The sequence below is a fragment of the Leuciscus leuciscus genome, assembly GCF_965113295.1.
Source record: "Leuciscus leuciscus genome assembly, chromosome: 12".
Taxonomy (NCBI): domain Eukaryota; kingdom Metazoa; phylum Chordata; class Actinopteri; order Cypriniformes; family Leuciscidae; genus Leuciscus; species Leuciscus leuciscus.
In genome coordinates, this window is record NC_138736.1 from 1,782,227 (window position 1) to 1,804,707 (window position 22,481).

The 22,481-nt window shown below is 40.3% G+C and overlaps 2 protein-coding genes across 2 annotated transcripts in view; both read left to right on the plus strand.

Annotated features, from left to right (window-relative positions):
• Positions 1–22,481, plus strand: part of LOC309510889 (uncharacterized protein) — a 264,657-nt gene that overhangs the window by 80,913 nt on the left and 161,263 nt on the right. The window contains exon 6 of the mRNA XM_082185864.1: positions 12,205–12,484. Coding sequence (XP_082041990.1) covers positions 12,205–12,484 — 280 coding nt within the window. The remainder of the gene's footprint in view (positions 1–12,204; positions 12,485–22,481) is intronic.
• The window catches only part of LOC309510957 (fucolectin-5-like), a 58,202-nt gene that overhangs the window by 26,480 nt on the left and 9,241 nt on the right, over positions 1–22,481 (plus strand). The gene's annotated exons all lie outside the window — the stretch shown is intronic.

Below are 22,481 nucleotides of genomic sequence, written 5' to 3' on the forward strand. Positions count from 1 at the left end.
TTATTTGTGCTATTGCTTGTAACTTGTTCATTTGTTTTTATTTTATTACTGACTGTATACTTGTCTTTATTTAACATTACTTATTAAAATACTGATTCTTTTTCATTATGTTTCTCATAATTTATCTTTGGCTGCATTATGATTTACTTATTTGGAATATTATCAAAGTTTGCATAAGCAGATGAAGCTCATGTGGACATCATAAATAATCATCCTTTTGCTGTTTTGCTTTGTTTACATTCGCAAACCCTGAACAAATGTACCAGTGCTGTCTCTCTGTTTGCTGTACGTGGATGACGGAAGTGTTTTTTTTTTTTTTTTGTGATTAAGTAAATGCTGCACAAATGATTAACTTCACCCTTTGATTCCCCTTTCAGACTCTTTAGATATGTTTTGTTTTGAGGAACCGAGGTATTTTAATGAAATCTACAAGTAGACATAAGACCGTTTTAGAGTGTTGGAAACTGTAAAGTATTAAATGTTCAGTGTTATTTAACGCTATTTAGAACAATCAGCAATAAATATTGTTTAGCCATCTTTTGCCCTTTAAAAAAAAAAAAAAAAATTATTAGCCACAAAGTCAATACTGATTCTTCTTGAATTTTCTTTTGTCATTATTAGATTGCAGTGAGTGCAACAAGACACTTCTAGACTACTATATATTTACACACTGACTTGAATTGTCCAAACAAAAGTTAGTTTAGTAAAACCACTGCATATCATGCTCTCAAAGAAACACACTAACAGCTTCTTCACTAAAGGCCTTCTTTGTCAGAACAGTTTTTATTAATAAAAACGGATTGATAGTCATTTGTACTATTTATAGCACATATTGCATTAAATTACAAATTTATTCAATTGTCAATTAAATACGTATAACTGATCCATTCGACAGACTGAGCAATTGCCACCCTAATGAAACTCACTGTGCAATAAATAACTGTGATGTTTTTTTAAAGTAATGTTTTTAATTTAATCTAGCCGTAATTAGGCAGAGTGGTGTTTTGTAACATATTTTGTTTGATTGTTGTTTAAAATATACATAGAGATAACCGGAGTAGCCAGAGCGAGCTGAGTGACGAATCACCGGACTTCAGTCCTCGGGAGTTCGTTCTCCTGAACTTGGCAAGTCCAAACTACTAAGGTCGCAAGACCCAGCTTTGCGTAGACCTATTTGGAATTGAGAAACGGACATTTCGGGACAGTAATGATGTAACGAAGCCTAGTTTACTGAAATCAGATGACTTTGGCAGTTTTATAAACGCTCTGAACCACTGATATGAAACAAAAGATCTGTAGGTTTCAAAGCTTCAAGAAGCAGTGTTTCGACATCGCTCATCACTAACTACGGGTAGGTAATACTTGTAAGCTTTTGGCTGCTTCGCATCGTATGTTTTGATCTGCGCATCTGAGACATATTACAGTGTGGTTTGGCCATGCATGCTCACAGACAAGTGAATATCATCTCATTTTGATGAAAAAAACCTAAAGAAAGAGGTGCGTTTGAGGCTAGAAGTGATCGGCGCAGGAGTCATTACCATCTTCATGATTATTTTGATAATTGTGTTACTGTTAAGTGTTAGATCGGTGAAATAAACGACACAGTGATATGCTCAAGAAATCTTTAATTTGATATAGGCCTATGTCTCTTGGCGAATTTGTGTGATATAATTATGAAATTGAATTATTCGTGTGAGTGGTCATAATTCATCATATGAATAATAGGCTATATTGTATATATACTAAATATAGTATATAATACAAATATTATTCATTCCATTTATTTATTATATTAAAGGTATAGCGGAGGATGTTTTACTTCCTGGTGGGTAACCTATACTATTGGTCCTCCTAATTGTCAATCATTCTGGTGAATCAATCAAACTTTTCAAAAAGTGGAGAGGGCGGGTCTTATCTAAAATTTGGAAAGATCCTCCGCTATACCTTTAACATTTATTTTGTGTAAAAGCAGGTCTTCTGTGACTGAGGGTGATACACTGATGAAATTCAGGTGAGTTGAATGCACTTTCTATAGAGCATGATATAAATTGGAGGTTTTACTAATAAAACAACTTTTGTTTGGACAATTCAAGTCAGTGTGTAAAGATATAATATATAGTAGTCTAGAAGTGTCTTGTTGCACTCAGAGCAATACAATAATGATAACATTCAACAAGAACCAGTTATATTGACAATTTGTCGCTAATTAATGTGTAAAAAGGTAAAATATGGCTAATCAATAGTGCTAATTATTTTAAATGGCTTTAAATAACACTGAACATTCAATACTTTCCAACACTCTAAATTGTTCTTTTGTCTGCTTGTAGATTTCATTACAATACCTCAGTTCCTCAAAACAAAACTAATCTAAGGAATCTGAAAGTGGGAAGTTAATTATTTGCAGGCTACAGCAATTAAAAGCTCAACAAAATATCAACAAATCCAAAAGAAAAAAACATAGTCATCAACATACAGCAAACAGACGGAGAGCAGGCAGCATTTGTGCATTTGTTCAGGGTTTGTGAATGTAAAACAAAGCTAAACAGTAATTACAGTATATATGATGTCCATTGATCTTCATCTACTCACGCAAACTTTGATCATATTCCGAATTAGGAAGTCAACACGTTCTCACTCCCATGACGCTTGGTCAGGACCCCTCGCCGTCATTTTTTAACACACAGTAAACGCCGTTAGCATAATTTTTTTGACTTGCAGGGTAGGCTACTCAGAGAGAGAGAGAGAGAGATATCAGCTTGTCCACTGATAGGTTTCTTGCTTTATTGGCCTGACATTTAGACTATATTAGCCTATTGCCAAAGCATTTTAAATATATTTCAATACAGATTTGAATTACACCACCATAGAAAAACAAACAAATAAACTTTCAATCAAACAGACAGAAGAGGAACAGTAAATACAAAAAAACAGCAGATAATATCTCTTTCCTTGTATTAATTATAGTTAATTATTTACAACGAAGAATATGTGAAATATAGCAAACAAATATTAGTATGGTGTGTAAGGTATAGGATATTTTATATTTAGCAGCTAGTTTGGCTGCCATGTCATCCTCTCTGAGCATATACCATTTTATCATTACAATACCAATATATATGTTTCTTTGTTTAAATGAGGATGAGAAATAGAAAATTATTCCTTCATATGCTGATATGAGATGTTTTGTTATGTCTTCTATCAGGATGGCCATGCGTGTGGTTTTGTTTCTAACACTTACTGGGCTGTGTGTCACTGGTTCCAAAGGTAGGCCTATATGTATGGTTAGAATAATACAAGTAAAAATGCCTGGATTTAAAAATCATCAAAAAATGTAATCACTGTGTATGATTACATATTAATCAGATTAATTTAGTAAAATTATAGGCTGAAATATGGTAATTGAAATCTATGATTTATTTACTTATGAAGACTCTTTACTTGTGATATAATTTGTTTTTGTATCTAATAATGTCTGTATAACTGTTATTAATGTCTGTATAACTGTTATTATTGTATTAACAGTAATGGACACACCATCGTGCTCTTGTGCTTCAAGTGAGTGTTCTTCATTAATTTGAATGTTGTCAGTAACACATATATAATATTCTTACTGAACATTTGGTAACCAATAAGGGATAATGTGCATTCATCATCAAGACAGTTATCGCAAAATAACCCATGGCTACATGGTTGCTAGCCACAAATAATTAATTTTGGACACAAATATTGATTTGAGTTTAAATATTGTATTAGCTCACTTGCTCAATCTTTCGTGACAAAAAACAAAAATCCTACCAAGACAATCGAACAAGTTCAAACATGACAAACATTTAAGGGATAATGTACAATCATGTACACCAAATAAATAATTACATGGACATATTGATTTGAGACTGAAACGTTTTACATTATTACCTGTTTATTATCTTAGAATCCATTAGGCCTACAGGGTACAAAAAACAATCATTCAGGCAACATGACGAACACTACAGTACTCTTAATATTAATACTAATAATTAGAAGATCGCGGGTTCGATTCTCAGTATGTATAAGTAACGTAACTCGCTGCTTTACTACTACTAATAATAATAATGCATTTTATTTAAAAGCGCCTTTCTGGACACTCAAGGTCGCTGTACAAATTAAAAACACAAGAATATAAGAAAAACAAGCAAATAAATAAAAATAAAAAATAAAACATGGCACAAATACAAGTAACAGGACAATGTGTGTTTCACAATGAGTGAGATATTTTGAACAGATGAGTTTTGAGTATGGATTTGAATTCTGTGAGCGAGTTAATGTTCCTGATGTGAGGCGGAAGAGAGTTCCAGAGTTTGGGTGCAGAGCAGCAGAAGGCTCTGCTCCCCATGGTTCTGAGGCGGACAGAGGGAACAGAGAGATGGATAGAGGAGGAGGATCTAAGAGAACGGGACGGGGTGACAACATGGAGGAGATCTGACATGTAAGGAGGGGCGAGGTTATGGATGGCCTTGTAAGTGAGCAGGAGAATTTTGAACTCAATTCTGTATTGAACTGGTAGCCAGTGTAGTTGTTGAAGAATAGGCGAGATGTGGTGCGAAAAGGGAGTTTTGATTATGACACGTGCTGCTGAATTCTGAACCAACTGGAGCTTACGAAGGGTTTTGTGAGGGAGACCAAAAAGGAGAGAATTACAGTAGTCAATGCGCGATGTGACCAAGCTGTGAACAAGGATGGAAGCGGAGTAAATGGTAAGGGAGGGGCGGAGACGGTTGATATTACGGAGGTGGAAATAAGCTGACCGTGTGATGCTGTTGATGTGGGATTGAAAAGATAGTGTACTGTCGAGGACGACACCCAGACTCTTTACCTGAGGGGAGGGGGAAACTGAGGTATCATCAATGAGGAGAGAAAAACTGTCAAATTTAGAAAGGGTGTTTTTGGTACCGATGACAAGAAGTTCTGTTTTATCTGTGTTTAATTTTAAGAAGTTTGAACTGAACCAAGATTTTATTTCTTGTAGGCAGGTGGTGAGGGAGGAGGGAGGAAGTGTGGAGTTTGGTTTGCTGGAAAGGTAAAGCTGGGTGTCATCCGCGAAACCGTGAAATTGAATGTTAAATTTGCAGAAAATATTGCCAAGGGGAAGGATGTATGTGATGAAGAGGAGGGGCCCCAGGACAGAGCCCTGGGGCACTCCTGAGGTGACTGGAGACGGCTGGGAGCGGAAGGATTTGATAGTGATGAACTGAGTGCGGCCTGATAGGTATGACTGAAACCAATGAAAAGGGGTGTTAACAATGCCGATGGAGGATAACCTATGGAGGAGGATGGAGTGAGAAATTGTATCAAAGGCCGCACTCAGATCAAGGAGAACCAGGATGGATAATAAACCAGAATCAGCTGCAATGAGAAGATCGTTTGTTATTTTGAGAAGAGCTGTCTCTGTGCTATGGAGTGGACGGAAACCAGACTGGAAGGGTTCATAGAGGGAGTTGTGAGTGAGGTGAATGTGGAGCTGGGCAGCAACTATTTTTTCTAAAATCTTGGAGATGAATGGTAGATTAGAAATGGGACGAAAATTATTAAAAATGTTTGGATCTGAACCAGGCTTTTTAAGTATTGGAGTGACTGCAGCAGTTTTGAAGAGGAAAGGAACAATACTGGTGGTAAGAGATGCATGTATGATGATGGAGATAAGGGGGAGCAGAGAGGGGAGGCAAGATTTAACCAGATTAGTGGGAAGGGGGTCTAACAGACAGGTAGAAGGCTTTGACTTACGGATTGTTTCTGCAATTTCAGAGGGACTAGGGAGTTTGAAGATGGATAATAATTGTGATGGTTGGGGAGGATCATATAAGGAGGTGGGAAGGATGTTTGGATCAATGTGACGATGGATGTTATGAATCTTATCATTAAAAAATAACAGGAGGGCATTACAGGTGGCAGTGGAGTACATGTGTGAAGGAAGGGAGTCAGGTGGCTGGTGAATCTTATTAAGTATGGAGTACAGTGACTTAGCGTTGCCTCTATTGGAGTTGATTAGACCGGAGTAGTAATGAGATTTGGTTTGTACGATTGAGTCCTTATAGTGAGACATATGAGCTTTATACATTTCTTTATGGATAGTGAGACCAGTCTTTCTATAGAGGCGCTCAAGCAGTCTGGATTTAGTTTTCATAGTCCGGAGTTGAGGGGTGAACCAGGGAGCAGACTGAGTGAAAGAGACAGAACGAGTTTTGACTGGAGCAAGGGAGTTTAGAATGAGAGCTAATTGATCATTATAGTGAACAACCAGGTCATCAGGTAGAGAGTTATTGTCCAGTAGGTTAATATTATCAATGCAGGAGTAGAGGGTATCAGGGTGAATGTCCTTAATATTCCTAAAGGAAATAAGCCGGGTTGGTTTGGTTGAGGAGAGCTGAATTGTAACACTGAAAGAAATGAAGAAGTGATCGGTGATAAGGAGATCATCAACTGCACAGTTAAGAGGGGTAAGTCCAGAGCAGCACAATAAATCCAGGCAGTGGCCTTTGGAATGAGTTGCACAGTTGATGTATTGATTAAATCCAAAGCTATCCAGACAGGATGAGAAGTCTTTGGTGAGAAGAAGATTGCTATTGTCCATATGTATATTAAAGTCCCCAAGCACTATTACATTTGATGAGAGTGTAGATAGGTGAGTGAGTAATGTTGAGAGTTCAAGTAGAAAGTCCTTGTGTGGCTTAGGGGGACGGTAAACTGATGTGATAATCGTTGGGGTTGGTCCGTGTAATTTAAAAACCAAATACTCAAATGAATTAAAATCAGGAACAGACACCGGCAAGACTTTCCACTTCTCGCGATGAATTATCGCGAGACCTCCTCCGCGAGAACCACGTGGTTTGCAGAGGTAAACAAACCCCGGAGGAGTAGCGTCATTAACTTGGGAGAAGTCATTTGGCTGTTGCCAAGTTTCAGATAAGCACATGAAGTCAAGGTCACGATCTTTGATAAGATCGTGGATGAAATGACCCTTTCCAGTGAGAGAGCGGATATTGAGGAAACCAAAGTTGACGGTAGTGTTGCCACATCCATTAGTGGTGTTAGCCGACCTGGCTAGGCTGGCCAACGAGGATTGATCAGCTGCCCGGCTGGAATTCCTGTGAGGACGACGGCGAGAGGTGGACCACAAGGATTTAATTGCAGTGGAGTTTTCGTAATGAAAGTTCCTGCGTGACCCGCGGTGAATGTATCTCCGGCGGAAAGGATGAGCGATGTCCGGATCACCATGTAGTGAAGCCGGTCGAGATCCAGGTAGGTGGCGGATCCAGAGGAGCTCGGCGGCTGTGTACTGGTGCAGACCAGCAACAGGTTGGTGGAGGACTATTGATAGAGTCCAGATGAGTGCAGACCAAACGTGAATAGCGTTGGTCCACATAGTAGCAAGCAGTTACAGAAGCAGAGCAGAGTAGAAGCCGGAGGAAAATACGTGTTCTCTCACGGTAGAGCAAAATAGACTAAATATTAATAGTTGGATAAGTAAAAATCCACAGTCCAGTAATGCAAGTAGACAATCAAAACATTAAAATCAAAACATTAAAACATTAAAAATTCACCGGTGAGTAGCGGCAACTAGGCGCGCCAGCGTGCACTCAACCGGCCGGTGCACTCACTCAATACGTAGCTACTATCAGAGAATGTCTAATAAGGGGAGAACTTCCACTCTCAGTAAACTTCGGCTTCTGAACTGGTTGCAGTTCCACTCTGGCTCCACATGAGGGCGCTCACAGGACGAGTGCAGAATGAATGGAGGTCTATGGAGCTATACCCCTCAAAATCCACTTTTCTCAGGATATAATTTTTTGTCTAGTAATTTGAATGTTGTATTCGAAAGGAGATGCAAAGAAATTAGAGTCACTTATTTGCTTTAAAAAGTCTTTTAAAATGTCAATGACGTCATACACATCGTACGACCAGAGATACTGCTTTACGGCAATCCTTCAGTCACTTTGGTGCTTTCGCGCTCTGCACTTTTTCTCTCGAGGCATCGACAACACAGCTGACACAGGTAAATACACAACACAGCTGACACAGGTAACTACACAACACAGCTGACACAGGTAACTACACAACACAGCTGACACAGGTAAACACACAACACAGCCGACACAGGTAAACACACAACACAGCCGACACAGGTAACTACACACAACACAGCTGACACAGGTAAACACACAACACAACACAGCTGACACAGGTAACTACACAACACAGCTGACACAGGTAACTACACACAACACAGCTGACACAGGTAAACACACAACACAGCTGACACAGGTAACTACACAACACAGCTGACACAGGTAACTACACACAACACAGCTGACACAGGTAAACACACAACACAGCTGACACAGGTAACTACACAACACAGCTGACACAGGTAAACACACAACACAGCTGACACAGGTAACTACACAACACAGCTGACACAGGTAACTACACAACACAGCCGACACAGGTAACTACACAACACAGCTGACACAGGTAAACACACAACACAGGTAAACACACAACACAGCTGACACAGGTAAACACACAACACAGCTGACACAGGTAAACACACAACACAGCTGACACAGGCAAACACACAACACAGCTGACACAGGTAAACACACAACACAGCTGACACAGGTAAACACACAACACAGCTGACACAGGTAACTACACAACACAGCTGACACAGGTAACTACACAACACAGCTGACACAGGTAAACACACAACACAGCTGACACAGGTAAACACACAACACAGCTGACACAGGTAAACACACAACACAGCTGACACAGGTAAACACACAACACAGCTGACACAGGTAAACACACAACACAGCTGACACAGGTAAACACACAACACAACTGACACAGGTAAACACACAACACAGCTGACACAGGTAAACACACAACACAACTGACACAGGTAAACACACAACACAGCTGACACAGGTAAACACACAGCACAGCTGACACAGGTAAACACACGTGCTAGAAGAGTTTTTGTTTTGTTGTTTTAAAAGACCACGCCGAAAACACACACATACACACACACACACACACACACACACACATGGCCATCAAGCGGTATCTCTGGTCGTAATCAGTCCTTCACTGACCAATCAGCGTTCATTAGCAGAATGCTAGCGTGTTATGGGCAACAACAACTCAACCTGTAAGAAATCGAAAGGACATAAGTAACTCGTTCATTCAACTTTCGAACTTTTGCAAAACCTACAATAAAATCTGAGATTTCTCAACAGCAATCGGGTGAAAGAGACAAATTTAGCCGTCTAGCTCCATAGACTCCCATTCATTTTGCACTCATGGGCGATCGCCCCCAGTGGAACTCTGGTGGAACTACAACCAAAATTCGGTACAATAGGACTTAATAGGGAGTGGCCAGGCTCTCCGTAGACGGGCTCTGCTACTATACAGGGTGTCCGCGGATCCTTAAAGTCTTAAGTCTTATTTTTACTTATGAAAGGTCTTACATTTTCGATGGCAATTTGACTTAGACATATCTAAATGTTTTCCAAATTAGAACCATCTAATTAGCATACTTTTTAATTTATTATTCTTTCTTTGTGGATTTGCTTGTTCACGTGACATTTCGCGTCACATTCGCGGCAGCATTACGTCCGTCTCCTGCACGCGAAACAGGAGGAGAGAAGAAGCGAGTTGGTAAATGTCAGTTCAATTCTATGTTCATTCTTTATGTGCGTAGTGGTGTGCGATGTGTATGGTCTATTATGATATTGTAATCATTGTTTTAACGATGTACGAGGCACTGCGAGCTGACATCGAATTAGCCTCTCGTGCTTTCACTGTATGTTCCCAAATGAGTTTTTGTCTTATATTTATATCATATTATGTTGTTATCATAGGCCTACAATATCACATCAGCAAAAGTTCAGTTTTCCCGCGCACAATTGCAAATGTGATATTTATTTTATATAACAGTTAGGCTAAATTAACATTGTGAGTTACATTTTATAAGCAATATTGTCAATATTGTTTGTTTTCCCTTATTTCGCTGACGAGAATTTCCAAATGAAGCCATAGCAGAGTCTCAATGCAATAGACAGCGATGATTTTTTTTTTTTGATGATCGTTGAAGAAATCAACTAGCTCGTCACGACTGTTTCCTGAAACCATATTGTCGCAAATTGGTGGAGTAATAACTACTTTTAATGAATCTGTTTGAGATCGAATTAATGCTAGATGTTTTGCTATAAATTACGGACGTGGCATATGAGGACTATCTATTATTTTCCTCAGTTATTTCGCTTTATTTCCAGATTCAATCATAGGCTTTTTCTTGCGTAATCTACTAGAGGACCTTCGCACATGCACAATCTTCAAAAACGGTGCTTTAAATCTCTTGACAAACTAAAAGATGTAAATGACATTTGTATGTATTCTAAATAAAATATTTAGATTGTGCTGAATGTCAGCTTGTTTATTTGGCTCAAAATAAGGATTTATTTTAGTCCACGTCATGCAAACAAGAAACTTTCTGTTTCTTCCAAACACACAACTCTGCGATGCTGTCTGCAAATGTACTTTGGAACGATGGTTTCGGGAAACACAGACTCGTTGAACTGCTGATAATGACGGAACTTGCGACCTTAGTTGGCTAACGATGCTTTTGGGAAACTCACCCCTGTTAGTCACGACTGTTACCCTAAACCGTAGCCTATAGTCGCAAATTGGTCGTTCAACCACGTTGATGTCACGCATGTGGTGAAACTACTTTTAATGAATCTTGTTCGATAGTAGGACTGAAAAAGGATGGACTGTAATAGGTGATGGTTTATTTCTAGCTTTTCTTAATGGGGTGTCGATCAGAACACACTGGATTCGATCAGTTCCATGCAAAGGAGGTTTATTGTTGACAGTCTTTGACTGGACACAACACAGAAGTACACAGGCTTTACAGCTTAATAGAGTATTTAGATGTGTGTGGTCTACAATGGGAAAGGAATAAATATATATATATATATATATATATATTAACAAATGTCTTGAGTATTATTACACAAACATTATTTCCAAAAAGCTACCAATCTCTTAAAGAATTATCAAGTTAAATTATAGAATAAATCAAGAAATCAATATACAAGCAATGAAATTATGCAACACCGCCACCCAGTGGTCAGAAATGGAGAAACATTAAAAACCGAAACTAATTATGAAGTGATTTAAATGAACGAGCATATGAATTATTATGAATTATTATCACAAGCATTCATCGTTAACTTGGTAAACAGTCAACTTACATTTGTTTATTGACGCACACTTTGCCCACACAGATTGCACCTTCCGCTTAGTCACTCTCTCTGCTGATGATGACTGCAGAAAGTAGCGCATGCGCACGTGACTCGGCCTTTCCAACAAATCTGTTTGAGAATTAATACTAGATGTTTTGCTATAAATAATGACATGGCACCTAAGAACTATTTCTCTTTTTTCTCAGTTATTTTGCTTTATTTTGTTCGTTCTTGCACACTACAGCATGTTCACACATGCACACTCTTGTGCTTTAAATCACATGACAAACTAAAAGATATAAATGACATTTGTATGTATTTTAAATAAAAGATATAGGTTGTCCTGAATGTCAGCTTGCATATTTGTCTCAAAAGTATTTGAGTCCATATGTCATGCAGACAAGAAACTCTGCTTCTAACCACTCAACTTTGCGATGCTGTTAGCGAATGTTCATTGGAAACATGGTTTCAGGAAACACCGACCATTACGGTGTAAAAATCAATCATTCTGGCAATAAGACGAACACTACTGTACTCTTAATACTAAAAATACTTCAATGCAATCTGAATATTTCAATACAATCAATAACTATAACAGAGACGCAACTGGCACCAGTTGTGTTTGTATGAAACGAGAGAGAGCGGGTCCACAGTGTGATACAAGAAACATTAAAGAAAGTCCGGCTCCAGAAACCCGGATCAGCTGTGTGTTATCCAGCGTTACTGTTGATGACATCATTATCTGGAGATATCAGACCTCGGAATGTTACGACTGACCAATCAGAATCAAGTATTCCAGAGAGCCGTGTAATAATAATTTGGATTACATAGTTTAGCATGATTATGCCCATTTTATTGGGATTATGCTTTAGCACATTAAAGTAAAAAAAATAAAGTTTATTATTTTGTTATACAGGGAATCTTGCTCTTGGAGCCACAGCTGTCCAGTCTTCCACATATCCTCAAGCAGGAGCTCAAAGGGCTGTCGATGGCAACATGAATTCAATTTGGGGTGTTGGGACATGCACTCACACTAATGCGGACAGGGACCCCTGGTGGAGAGTTGACTTGGGGAAAGTCTACAAGGTAAACAGGGTTAGCATCACTAATCGTGGAGATGCTGTTCCAGAGAGGATAAATGGTGCTCAGATCCGTATCGGCAACAGCCTGGAAAATAATGGCAACAATAATGAGCTGTAAGTATTGTCTCGCTCTTAATACTTACACAAATAGTTAGAAAATTATTAAATAAGATAACATTACTTTGAATAATCCTTTTAAAATAAAAACTTGCCTTTGACAGAAGTATATTTAATAGGGCTGCACGATTAATCGCAATTTCCATGTAATCGCACTTAAATCGAGTTGGCTTATCACGATTTTAAAAACGGAAAGGCTGTGATTGTTTGTTTATGTGCAGCTTGTCAGTGATGTACGGCTCTGTAAACGCTGCTCCATCTGAAAGCACTGAGTTTGAGTCACTTATAACAGGCATTTGAAAAGCAACACGCGTCAAACATCTTTTGAGAATGTTGAAGCATTTATGAGAAACATGAGAAGCATTTATGAACCTCTTGTCCAACAAAAAAAAAACATTTAATAACATGCTTTTACTCCAAACTCACTTCATAACGACAGTTGAGCTCCTCCTTCTGTGAGATGATGTGCTTCTTACACAGAATAAGGCAGTCGTGTGTTTATTAGTCATGTTTAATCAATCAAAGCGTTTCAATCTTCTGTTTATTCAGCAACAGCGATGATGCCCGATAGGGATTTCCTGGAATGACGTGTGTTATCATTAGGGTTGGGAACCGAAAATTGGTTCTTATCCAGAAATGTTAGTGTTTTTGAAAAATACCGGAACCGTGCGAAATTCCTAAGTTTCGGTTCGATCTTGATTCAAACGCCCACGCGATCTTACTCCTAAATGACAAAAACTTAACACGGGAACATTCAAATCTGTTTGCGCTGTCATTAAGAGAGCATTTGTCAATACATATATACAGTGGTGGTCAAAATTGATGGCACCCCTGATAAATATGATAAAAAATGGCTGTAAAAAATAAATCTGCATTGTTTATCCTTTTGATCTTTCATTCAAAAAATTCACAAAAATCTAACCTTTCATTGAAGTAAAAGAATTGAAAGTGGGGGGTAAATCACATTATAAAATAAATGTTTTTCTCCAAAACATGCTGGCCATAATTGTTGGCACCCTGTTATTAAATACTTTTTGCAACCTCTTTTTGCCAAGATAACAGATCTGAGTTTTCTTTTATAATGCCTGATGAGTTTGGAGAACACCTGACAAGAGATCAGAGACCATTCCTCCATACAGAATCTCTCCAGATCCTTCAGATTCACAAGTTCATGTTGGTGCTTCTTCTCTTCAGTTCACTCCACTCATCAGGTCAGGGGAGAAGCTTCATTTTGTGCTCAGTTACCCATTTTTGTGTTGATTTTGATGTTTGTTTTGGACCGTTGTCAAGTCAAGTCAAGTTTATTTGTATAGCGCTTTTCACAATACAGATTGTATCAAAGCAGCTTCACAGTATTAAATTAAAATAATACAACAAAGTTTGTTTCAAGAGGAATTTATTGATTGATAAAATTAAATTAAATATCCCCAAAATATCCCCAACTGAGCAAGCCAAAGGCAACAGTGGCAAGGAACCGAAAAACTTCATCAAGTGACCTAATGGTGTCCTAAAACTCCATCAGGTGACCTAATGGAGAAAAAAAACCTTGGGAGAACCCAGGCTCAGTCGGGGGCCAGTTCTCCTCTGGCATTTATGAGCTAGAGGCCGGATTGTAGTTTGAACTGTAGGATTATATGAATGCCTGGCTGAAGAGATGCGACTTTAATCTAGTTTTAAACTGGGAGAGCGAGTCTGAGCAACGAACAGTATCAGGAAGTCTATTCCAGAGTTTTGGAGCCAAATGTGAAAATGCTCTCCCTCCTTTGGTGGTTCTGGATATCCTAGGTATGACCAAAAGCCTTGAATTTAGTGATCTTAAAGAGCGCGATGGATTATAGGGTGATAGAAGATCCGTTAAATAGACTGGAGCTAAGCCGTTTAGGGCTTTATAGGTCAGTAGCAATACCTTGTAATTAATACGGAACTTTATAGGTAACCAATGCAGTGATGATAAAATCGGTGTTATATGATCATATTTTCTTGATCTAGTAAGAACTCTAGCGGCGGCATTTTGGACTAACTGTAGCTTGTTTGTTGAGGATGCAGGACAACCAGCTAATAAAGCATTACAGTAATCCAGTCTCGAGGTCATGAATGCATGAACTAACTTTTCTGCATCAGAAACTGATAGCATATTACGTAGCTTAGCAATGTTTCTAAGGTGGAAAAAGGCTGTTTTTGTAACATATGAAATATGATTTTCAAAAGACAGGTTGCAATCGAGTATAACACCCAGGTCTTTTACTGTAGAGGATAAAGTAACAGGACATCCTATGATGTTAAAGTTGTATTGTGAGAGGTTTTGTGGGCGGTTTTTTGAACCGATAAGTATTACCTCTGTCTTGTCTGGATTTAATAAAAGAAAATTACGGGTCATCCAATCTTTTATATCTTTAACACACTCTGTCAATTTGGAAAATTTAGCGTTTTCATCCGGCCGTGATGAAATATATATTTGAGTGTCATCAGCATAACAATGGAAACTAATTCCATGTTTCCTTATAATATTTCCAAGTGGCATCATATATATTGAAAATAACAGAGGGCCTAATACAGATCCCTGCGGCACTCCATAGTTTACTGGAGTTATGATCGATTTTTCTCCATTTAAATAGACAAAATGGTAGCGGTCAGATAGGTATGATTTGAACCAGCTGTCCTGATGGAAGATCCAACCACGGCCCATTATAAGATTTCTAGCAGAGGCAGTCAGGTTTTGTTTTTTTATCTGTTTGTATTTGCTAGAATCCATAATACCATGTATCTGAACAAGATGTCCAGGACCTCCAGCAAATAAATAGGCCCACAACAAGATCCAGCAGTATATTTAACCATAGGCATGGGGTACTCTTCATCCCTGTTTGCACCAAACACATCTGCTGGGTTTGCTGCCAAAAAGCCCTTTTTTTTCGTTTCATCTGACCATAGAACCTGGTCCCTTTTGAAGATCCAGTCATGTCTGACAACTGAATATGCTGGAGTTTATTTTTGGAGGAGCGAGGAGGATTTTTCTTGAAACCCTCCCAAACAACATGTGGTGATGTAGGGGTTGTTTGATAATTTTTTTTTTTTTTAGGCTTTCTGACCCCAAGACTCAACTAATCTCTGCAATTCTCCATCTGTGATCCTTGGAGAGTCTTTGGCCACTCAGACTTTCCTCCTCACCATCCATTAAGACAATATAGACACACGTCCTCTTCCTGGCAGATTCGTAACATCTTTAGTTGATTATAACTTCTTAATTATTGCCCTGATGGTCAAAATGGGGATTTGCAATTCTTTAGATATTTTCTTACAGCCACTTTCTATTTTGTGAAGCTCAACAATCTTTTAATGCACATCAGAACTATATTCTTTGGTTTTACTCATTGTGATGGATGATTAAGGGAATTTGGCCTTTGTGTTTCCTCATATTTAAACTCCTGTGAAACAAGAAGTCATAGCTGGACAATTTCATGTTCCTAGTCACCTTGGTGTGCTAAAAAAGGTCAATATTAATGGGAATATACTTCAGAGATATTTTTCTCATAAAAAATTCTAGGGGTGCCAACAATTATGGCCAGCGTGTTTTGGAGAAAAACATTTATTTCATAATGTGATTTACCCCCCCAATTTCAATTCTTTTACTTCAATGAAAGGTTAGATTTTTGCGAGTTTTTTGAAGGAAAGATCAAAAGGATAAACAATGCAGATTTATTTTTTACAGCCATTTTTTATCATATTTATCAGGGGTGCCATCAATTTTGACCACCACTGTATATGAAACAGCTTTACTTTCACAGTCTTTTCAACCACACAATATAGACCTTTCTGTGTTACAAATATTCAAATGATCACAGAAGTACTGAGATAAAAGTTTATAGTTCGAGTATAAACGCTGATGTCTACGGTAGCAACCAAAACAGAGTAAATCACCTTTTTGAAAGTCGCTGCGAATAACGAGTGTATCGGTTACATCTGATGCTTCAAAACATTGATAAGACGACTGTTTAAGCTGCAGTCCGTAACTGTTTTGTGTTCAGAATTTACTAAATGTAGATAATGAGCGAGTACATCATGAATGCCTTTTTTCAAACCGTGTTTTTGTCTTATCCTGAATCACTACGGTAAGCCTGTAATAAGCGTTTAGACTCGGACTACTTTACACCGGTCGGGTTGCACCGCGGCGGAGTAACGTTAGCCCAGTGCCTGTGTAACAGGTACAGAAAGTGTTCTGTTAAAACATGTGTATTGATTGTTATAATTCTCACAAAATGGTTTTTCATATATCTGGTGTACCTGCCTGAATGAGCATCTTTCCCCTTTAATTGCTGTGATGTCATCATGACCCTACATAATTTCCTGTTTTGCCGCCGCCTCTTCCTCTTGGCATTGTTAATGCATGGAAGAGGTGGGTTATTTTTGGCTCCTGCTAATCCTCATTAATCTTTATTTTAATCATTGCTTTTGTCTATATCTTCATTGCAAATTATGTGTATTATGTTATTTTACTTACCTGTGTGGTTATTTTTGTCATTTTGCCCAATTTAAGTTATATTTGTGTCTTTGGCCTATATGTGGAGATGAAAAGCACATGGTAATTAAATCTACGTCACATTTGTTTTGTAGAGCAAAATAAGGGTGATTGTACTCAGAGGCTGCTTTTATTTGTTTTACATCAGGTATGTTTTCTCTGTATTTTCCTCTTGGCATTGTTAATGCATGGAAGAGAGCAAAATAAGGGTGATTGTACTCAGAGGCTGCTTTTATTTGTTTTACATCAGATCTCAGAGAGTAAAACCCAGTGAAACCGCCGCCTGTTGTCCCGTGTCTGTCTTCACATCGCAGAAAAGTGATTTTATAACTGGTGTCGCGAGCCACCGGTTACACGTGGTGCCATAACCCTTCGGATTTCGCATGATCGGCTGATTACCGATCGCCGGAGCTGCTGCTTCAACAGACGACGGTGTGCCGTGAAAGATCGCTGGATGTGAGAGTGTTTCGCTGATCGCGGAGGCCGCAGCTCATTTCATCTCGTCCGATCTCGTCATCAGTGTTCTATCTTCTGTTGCTCATATCACAGACGGTAAAGGTTGAACGGTTGCCTTTTACGAGGTGTGATGAAAAACTGTTTAGATTTTTATTAATGACGATCGCCGTAAGGGCTTTGATGTGTTAGAAAAAAAAACGTTTCTTTTTTTTTGCTGCTGCACGCTCCTCAATGACAGTGTTTTTGTGATCAAAACTGGATTTTTTTTTTCTCTTTCTCCTCTTCTCCGTGCAAAGCTGTATTGAACTTTTTTTTTTGCGCTGCTGCACACTCGATGACTGAGTGTTTGTGATCGTCACATACTTTGTTTTCCTCCGTGAAACGTCACACTGAACTGTTTTGAGAGTCTAAATGAGTATTTCTGCAAACTACACTTATCTGCATATTAAGTGATTTCAGTGTTTTGTTCTTATTTCTTTCTCATTTTCTGAAACTGTTATAACATTGATTTATTTTTATTTTTATTTTTTTCTCTATTCAAACTGAGTCATGTTTGAGGACACTGTTAGTCAGGATAATTATAGCCCTGTGCAACGGCCTAGTGCCATGTTCCCAGTAGGCAGGGGTAGTGGGGCTGTTCTTAATCGTCCTGACAATATGTCTGGAGTTTCACCTCGATGTTTTGGGAGAGGGAGGACATTCTTTAATGCAGAAATTGACCATGTACTTCCATCTGATTCAGCAATTGGTACCTCTGTGAGCCCCACTGCTTGTTCTACCCCTTTTGCACGCCCTAACACTGATCGTGCAGTTACCCCTGAGTCTTTGGGGAGTATTATTTCTGATTTGGCACAGAAAATTGGTGAAAGCATTTCAGCCAGTCTCAACTTAACGCAACAGCCCAGCCCAGTGCAATCTAAGTCAAATGTACAGCATTCAGGCGAATGTTTTGATGCTTCTAATTTGAAAGTCATTGTCCAACATGATGTTGCGCCTCCACCGTTCTTTAGAGGTGATCAAAGTGATTCATTTACTGTACATGAATGGGAAGATTTGATGTACAGTTATTTGAACAGAAAGAAATGCACTGATGAAACTGCCTCTGATCTCATTTTGAGCAGGTTAGCTGGAAAAGCTAGAGATGTAGTCAAAGTGTCCTTGCGCAGCTTCCCCGGGCCGACTGCTGCAGTGCTCCCCACCACCGTGTTCGATATACTGAAGCGCAATTTCAGTGAGTTGATGTATTCAAATATGCCTATGTCTGACTTTTATAACACCCTGCCTAGGGCGGACGAGAGCCCAATGGACTACTGGATACGGCTCAATAAGGCGATTGATGTGGCTGATGAGTGTTTGCGTAGACGGAACAAGTGTGTTGAGGACCCTGCTACTGAAGCTGTTATGATGTTTATCTCACACTGTCCAGATCCTGGCCTTGCTTTGTCTTTTCAGTTCAAGCCTGCTGAACAGTGGAGTGCTGCTGAAGTTCAAGAGCGACTGGATAGTCATCGCAGGACTCTGAAGAGAGCTTTTGCTAGAACTTCACGCTCATTGCCTGTGTCTGCTTGCCATCAGAACACTGTAACTGTCTGCGACGATTCTGTGTCAAGTTCTCCCAAACAGCCTGAACTGTCAAGTCAGATACCAAGTTTAACTGGTCAGTTGAACCCCAACGCTGCTCCTTTTACTCCTGATGCTAGTATGCAGCAGTTGGTTGGCATGATGGACAAAGTTTTATCTCTCTGCACTGCCTCACTATCCTCGTCCACTCCAAACTCTCCTGTCAGAACTTCAGACCCCAAGCCCAGTCTGAGCTCAGCATGTAGAGTATGTCAATCTAAAGAGCACACTACACATACTCATTGTATGCGCCAGAGGCTTTGTCGTAACTGCTTCAAACCTGGACACTTTAAGAGCAATTGTCCTAGGACGACAGGCCTTGAGCTGTCGCCTTCAGCCATTCAGTTAAACTAAATAGCCCATGTGCGGAGGGGGATAACATGGGCAGTGGCGTATTTCCCCTAAAAGATGAGTCAGACCCACATGAGATTTTTGTAAATAGTTGCAAATGGTTGCCACCCGACAAAACAGTGCTGTATGTGGGATCTCAGAAAATTGATGGAGCTAGTGAACTCTTTTATGCTCCTGTGACTGTCGGTGGCCAGTCCGTGCTGAATGGTATGCTAGATTCTGGCAGTATGGCTTGCACACTGAGTATGGAAAGTGAATCCAAGTTGCGTGCCGATGGAGTTCTCCCTCAACCCTCAGTGATTCCTGGTAATGTGGTCCTGGTGGGCTGCGGTGGTCTGACTACTCAGCCTAAGTGCACATATGACCTGGAAATCGAAGTCTACGGGTTCAAGTTTATCGTACCAACCTTAGTAGTGCCTGGACAGAAGGATGAGTTCATTATCGGCAGTAATGTAATCAAATGTGTGCTTCAGAAGATGAAAGCCGAAAAGAGATACTGGGAACTAATTTCCTGCCAAAACAGCAACCCTGAGTGTGAAGAATTTCTTGAGCTCTTGAGCGGTGTTTCTCGTTGGTCTGGTCCCCAACAGCCCGCTAAGCTCGGCACTGTTAGGCTTTGTCAGGCCGTTACCTTGCTTCCCAGGTGTGAGCACCTTGTCTGGGGAAAACTACCAGCCAACACTAATGTCTCCCCAGGAAGCTCCGTCATCGTCGAGCCCACTACGTCACGTTCAGCGCCACGTCATGTTCTTGTTGGACGTGTAGTGACTCCTATGTGGGGTGATCGATGGGTGCCGATGAAGATCTTAAATCCCACCCAGTCTCCAATTACTCTTCGACGTAACGCTAAGCTGGCTGATGTGTCTCCTTGTTTAGCAGTGGAGGATGTTACAGTGTCACAAGATGTGTGCAAACCTCAAGTTTCTGATGCAGCTTTCCCCAAGTCTATTCCACCTGTTGACCCTGTGCGGTCACTGCACGAGTATGGTTTGGAGGACATTGATATCGAAAAGTGTGAGGTCTCAAAGTCATGGAAGGAGCAGTTGACGAGTCTTATCGTGTCCTATCAAGATGTTTTCTCCAGAGACAGACTCGATTGTGGAGAGGTGAAAGACTTTGTCCACCGAATTCATCTGAGCGATGAGCGTCCGTTTCGTCTGCCATATCGCCGAACCCCTCCTGCCCACTACCAGAAGTTGAGAGAGGTACTTTCTGAAATGGAAGAGAAAGGCATCATTAGCAAATCCGTCAGCGAGTATGCATCTCCTTTGGTAATGGTATGGAAGAAGGATGGATCTCTCAGAGTCTGTACGGACTTTCGCTGGCTTAATGCAAAGACCATTAAGGATGCTCATCCTTTGCCTCATCAGGCAGACTGCCTGGCTGCTCTAGGAGGCAATCTTCTCTTCAGCTCTGTTGATTTGACGTCAGGATTTTACAACGTCCCGCTCCATGTTTCTGATCGTCATTACACAGCATTTACAACACCAATGGGCTTGTACGAATACAACCGTCTTCCCCAAGGCCTGTGTAACAGCCCAGCATCCTTTATGCGCATGATGCTCAGTGTGTTTGGAGATCAAAATTTTTCCAGCCTCCTTTGCTATCTAGATGATTTGCTGGTTTTCGCCCGCTCTGAAGAGGAGGCTTTGAAACGCTTGGAAGTAGTGTTTTCACGGTTGAGAGCTAGTAATTTGAAGTTGGCTCCGAAAAAGTGTCACTTTCTCAGGCGCTCCATCAAATTTCTGGGCCATGTGATCAGCGGATCTGGAGTTTCCGTGGATGAAGACAAGGTAGCAGTCATTTCAGCCTTTCAAAAGAATGACCTGATGAAGGAAGATAATGTCACACCTTCGCCAAAGAAACTAAGATCATTTCTGGGCATGGTTCTATATTACCAGAGCTTCATCCCTGGCTGTACACGTGTCGCAAAGCCATTGTTCAATTTGACGGCCGGTCAAAAACGTTTGGCGAAAGGCACAAGTAGCCGTAATCGATCTGGCACTTATCGGGAGTTGTCTCCCCAGGACTGGACTCCTGATTGTGATGTCGCCTTCGAGGAGTTAAAGAGAGCCCTTGTCGAGAGCGTGGTCCTGGCACACCCTGACTTTGAGCGTCCATTTATTCTCTGCACTGATGCATCGTTGGACGGCCTGGGTGCAGTACTTTCTCAAGTTCCCAGTGGTGAGGACAAAGCACGTCCCATAGCCTTCGCCAGCAAGTCTTTGAGCCGCAGCCAAGCCAATTACCCTGCACACAGACTAGAATTCTTGGCCCTCAAGTGGGCAGTGTGCGACAAGTTCAGTCACTGGCTTAAAGGTCATGAGTTTACCGTGTGGACGGATAACAATCCCCTTACCTACATCTTGACAAAACCTAAACTGGATGCATGTGAGCAGCGCTGGGTTTCAAAACTTGCCCCGTACAACTTTAAGATCAAGTACGTTCCTGAAAGGTTGAATGTCGTGGCGGATGCACTCAGTCGTGACCCGTTCGTCTATCCAGTGAGTCAGCGACTTCTGTCCGAGCCTTACTCTGAACTGTTGAAGTATGTTCACAGTGTGGAAGATGATTCTGTACAGAAAACATTCCATCTCACGTGCCAGCCGCAGACACTTGAAACTGACCTCAATCTAAGCTCTGAGATAAACTCTTCCATGACTTCTGAGGATGTGTCGTCTATCTTGTCTGTCTGTGATGATTGGGATTCAGGAGCTGCATCCAGAGCAACATCCGTGGGTGATCATTTGACTTCTTTGATTCCCGACTGTCAAGACGTAATCCATGCCTTTCCATTGTCTGAACTGCAGTGTCAGCAGCACAAAGACGCAGTTATTTCGAGGGTGGCTTTCTATGTCAGCAGGAAGCGCAGACCTACCAGGCGTGAGCGTGCGAATGAGGATTTGCTAGTTTTGAGGATTTTGAGGCAGTGGGAAAAACTCTGTTTGCTTCATGGCATCCTGTATAGAGCTGTCAAAGATCCACTCTCTAAGCATAAAATGTTTCAATTCGTCCTGCCTGCCTCTATGAAACAGCAAGCACTCTCTGGTGTTC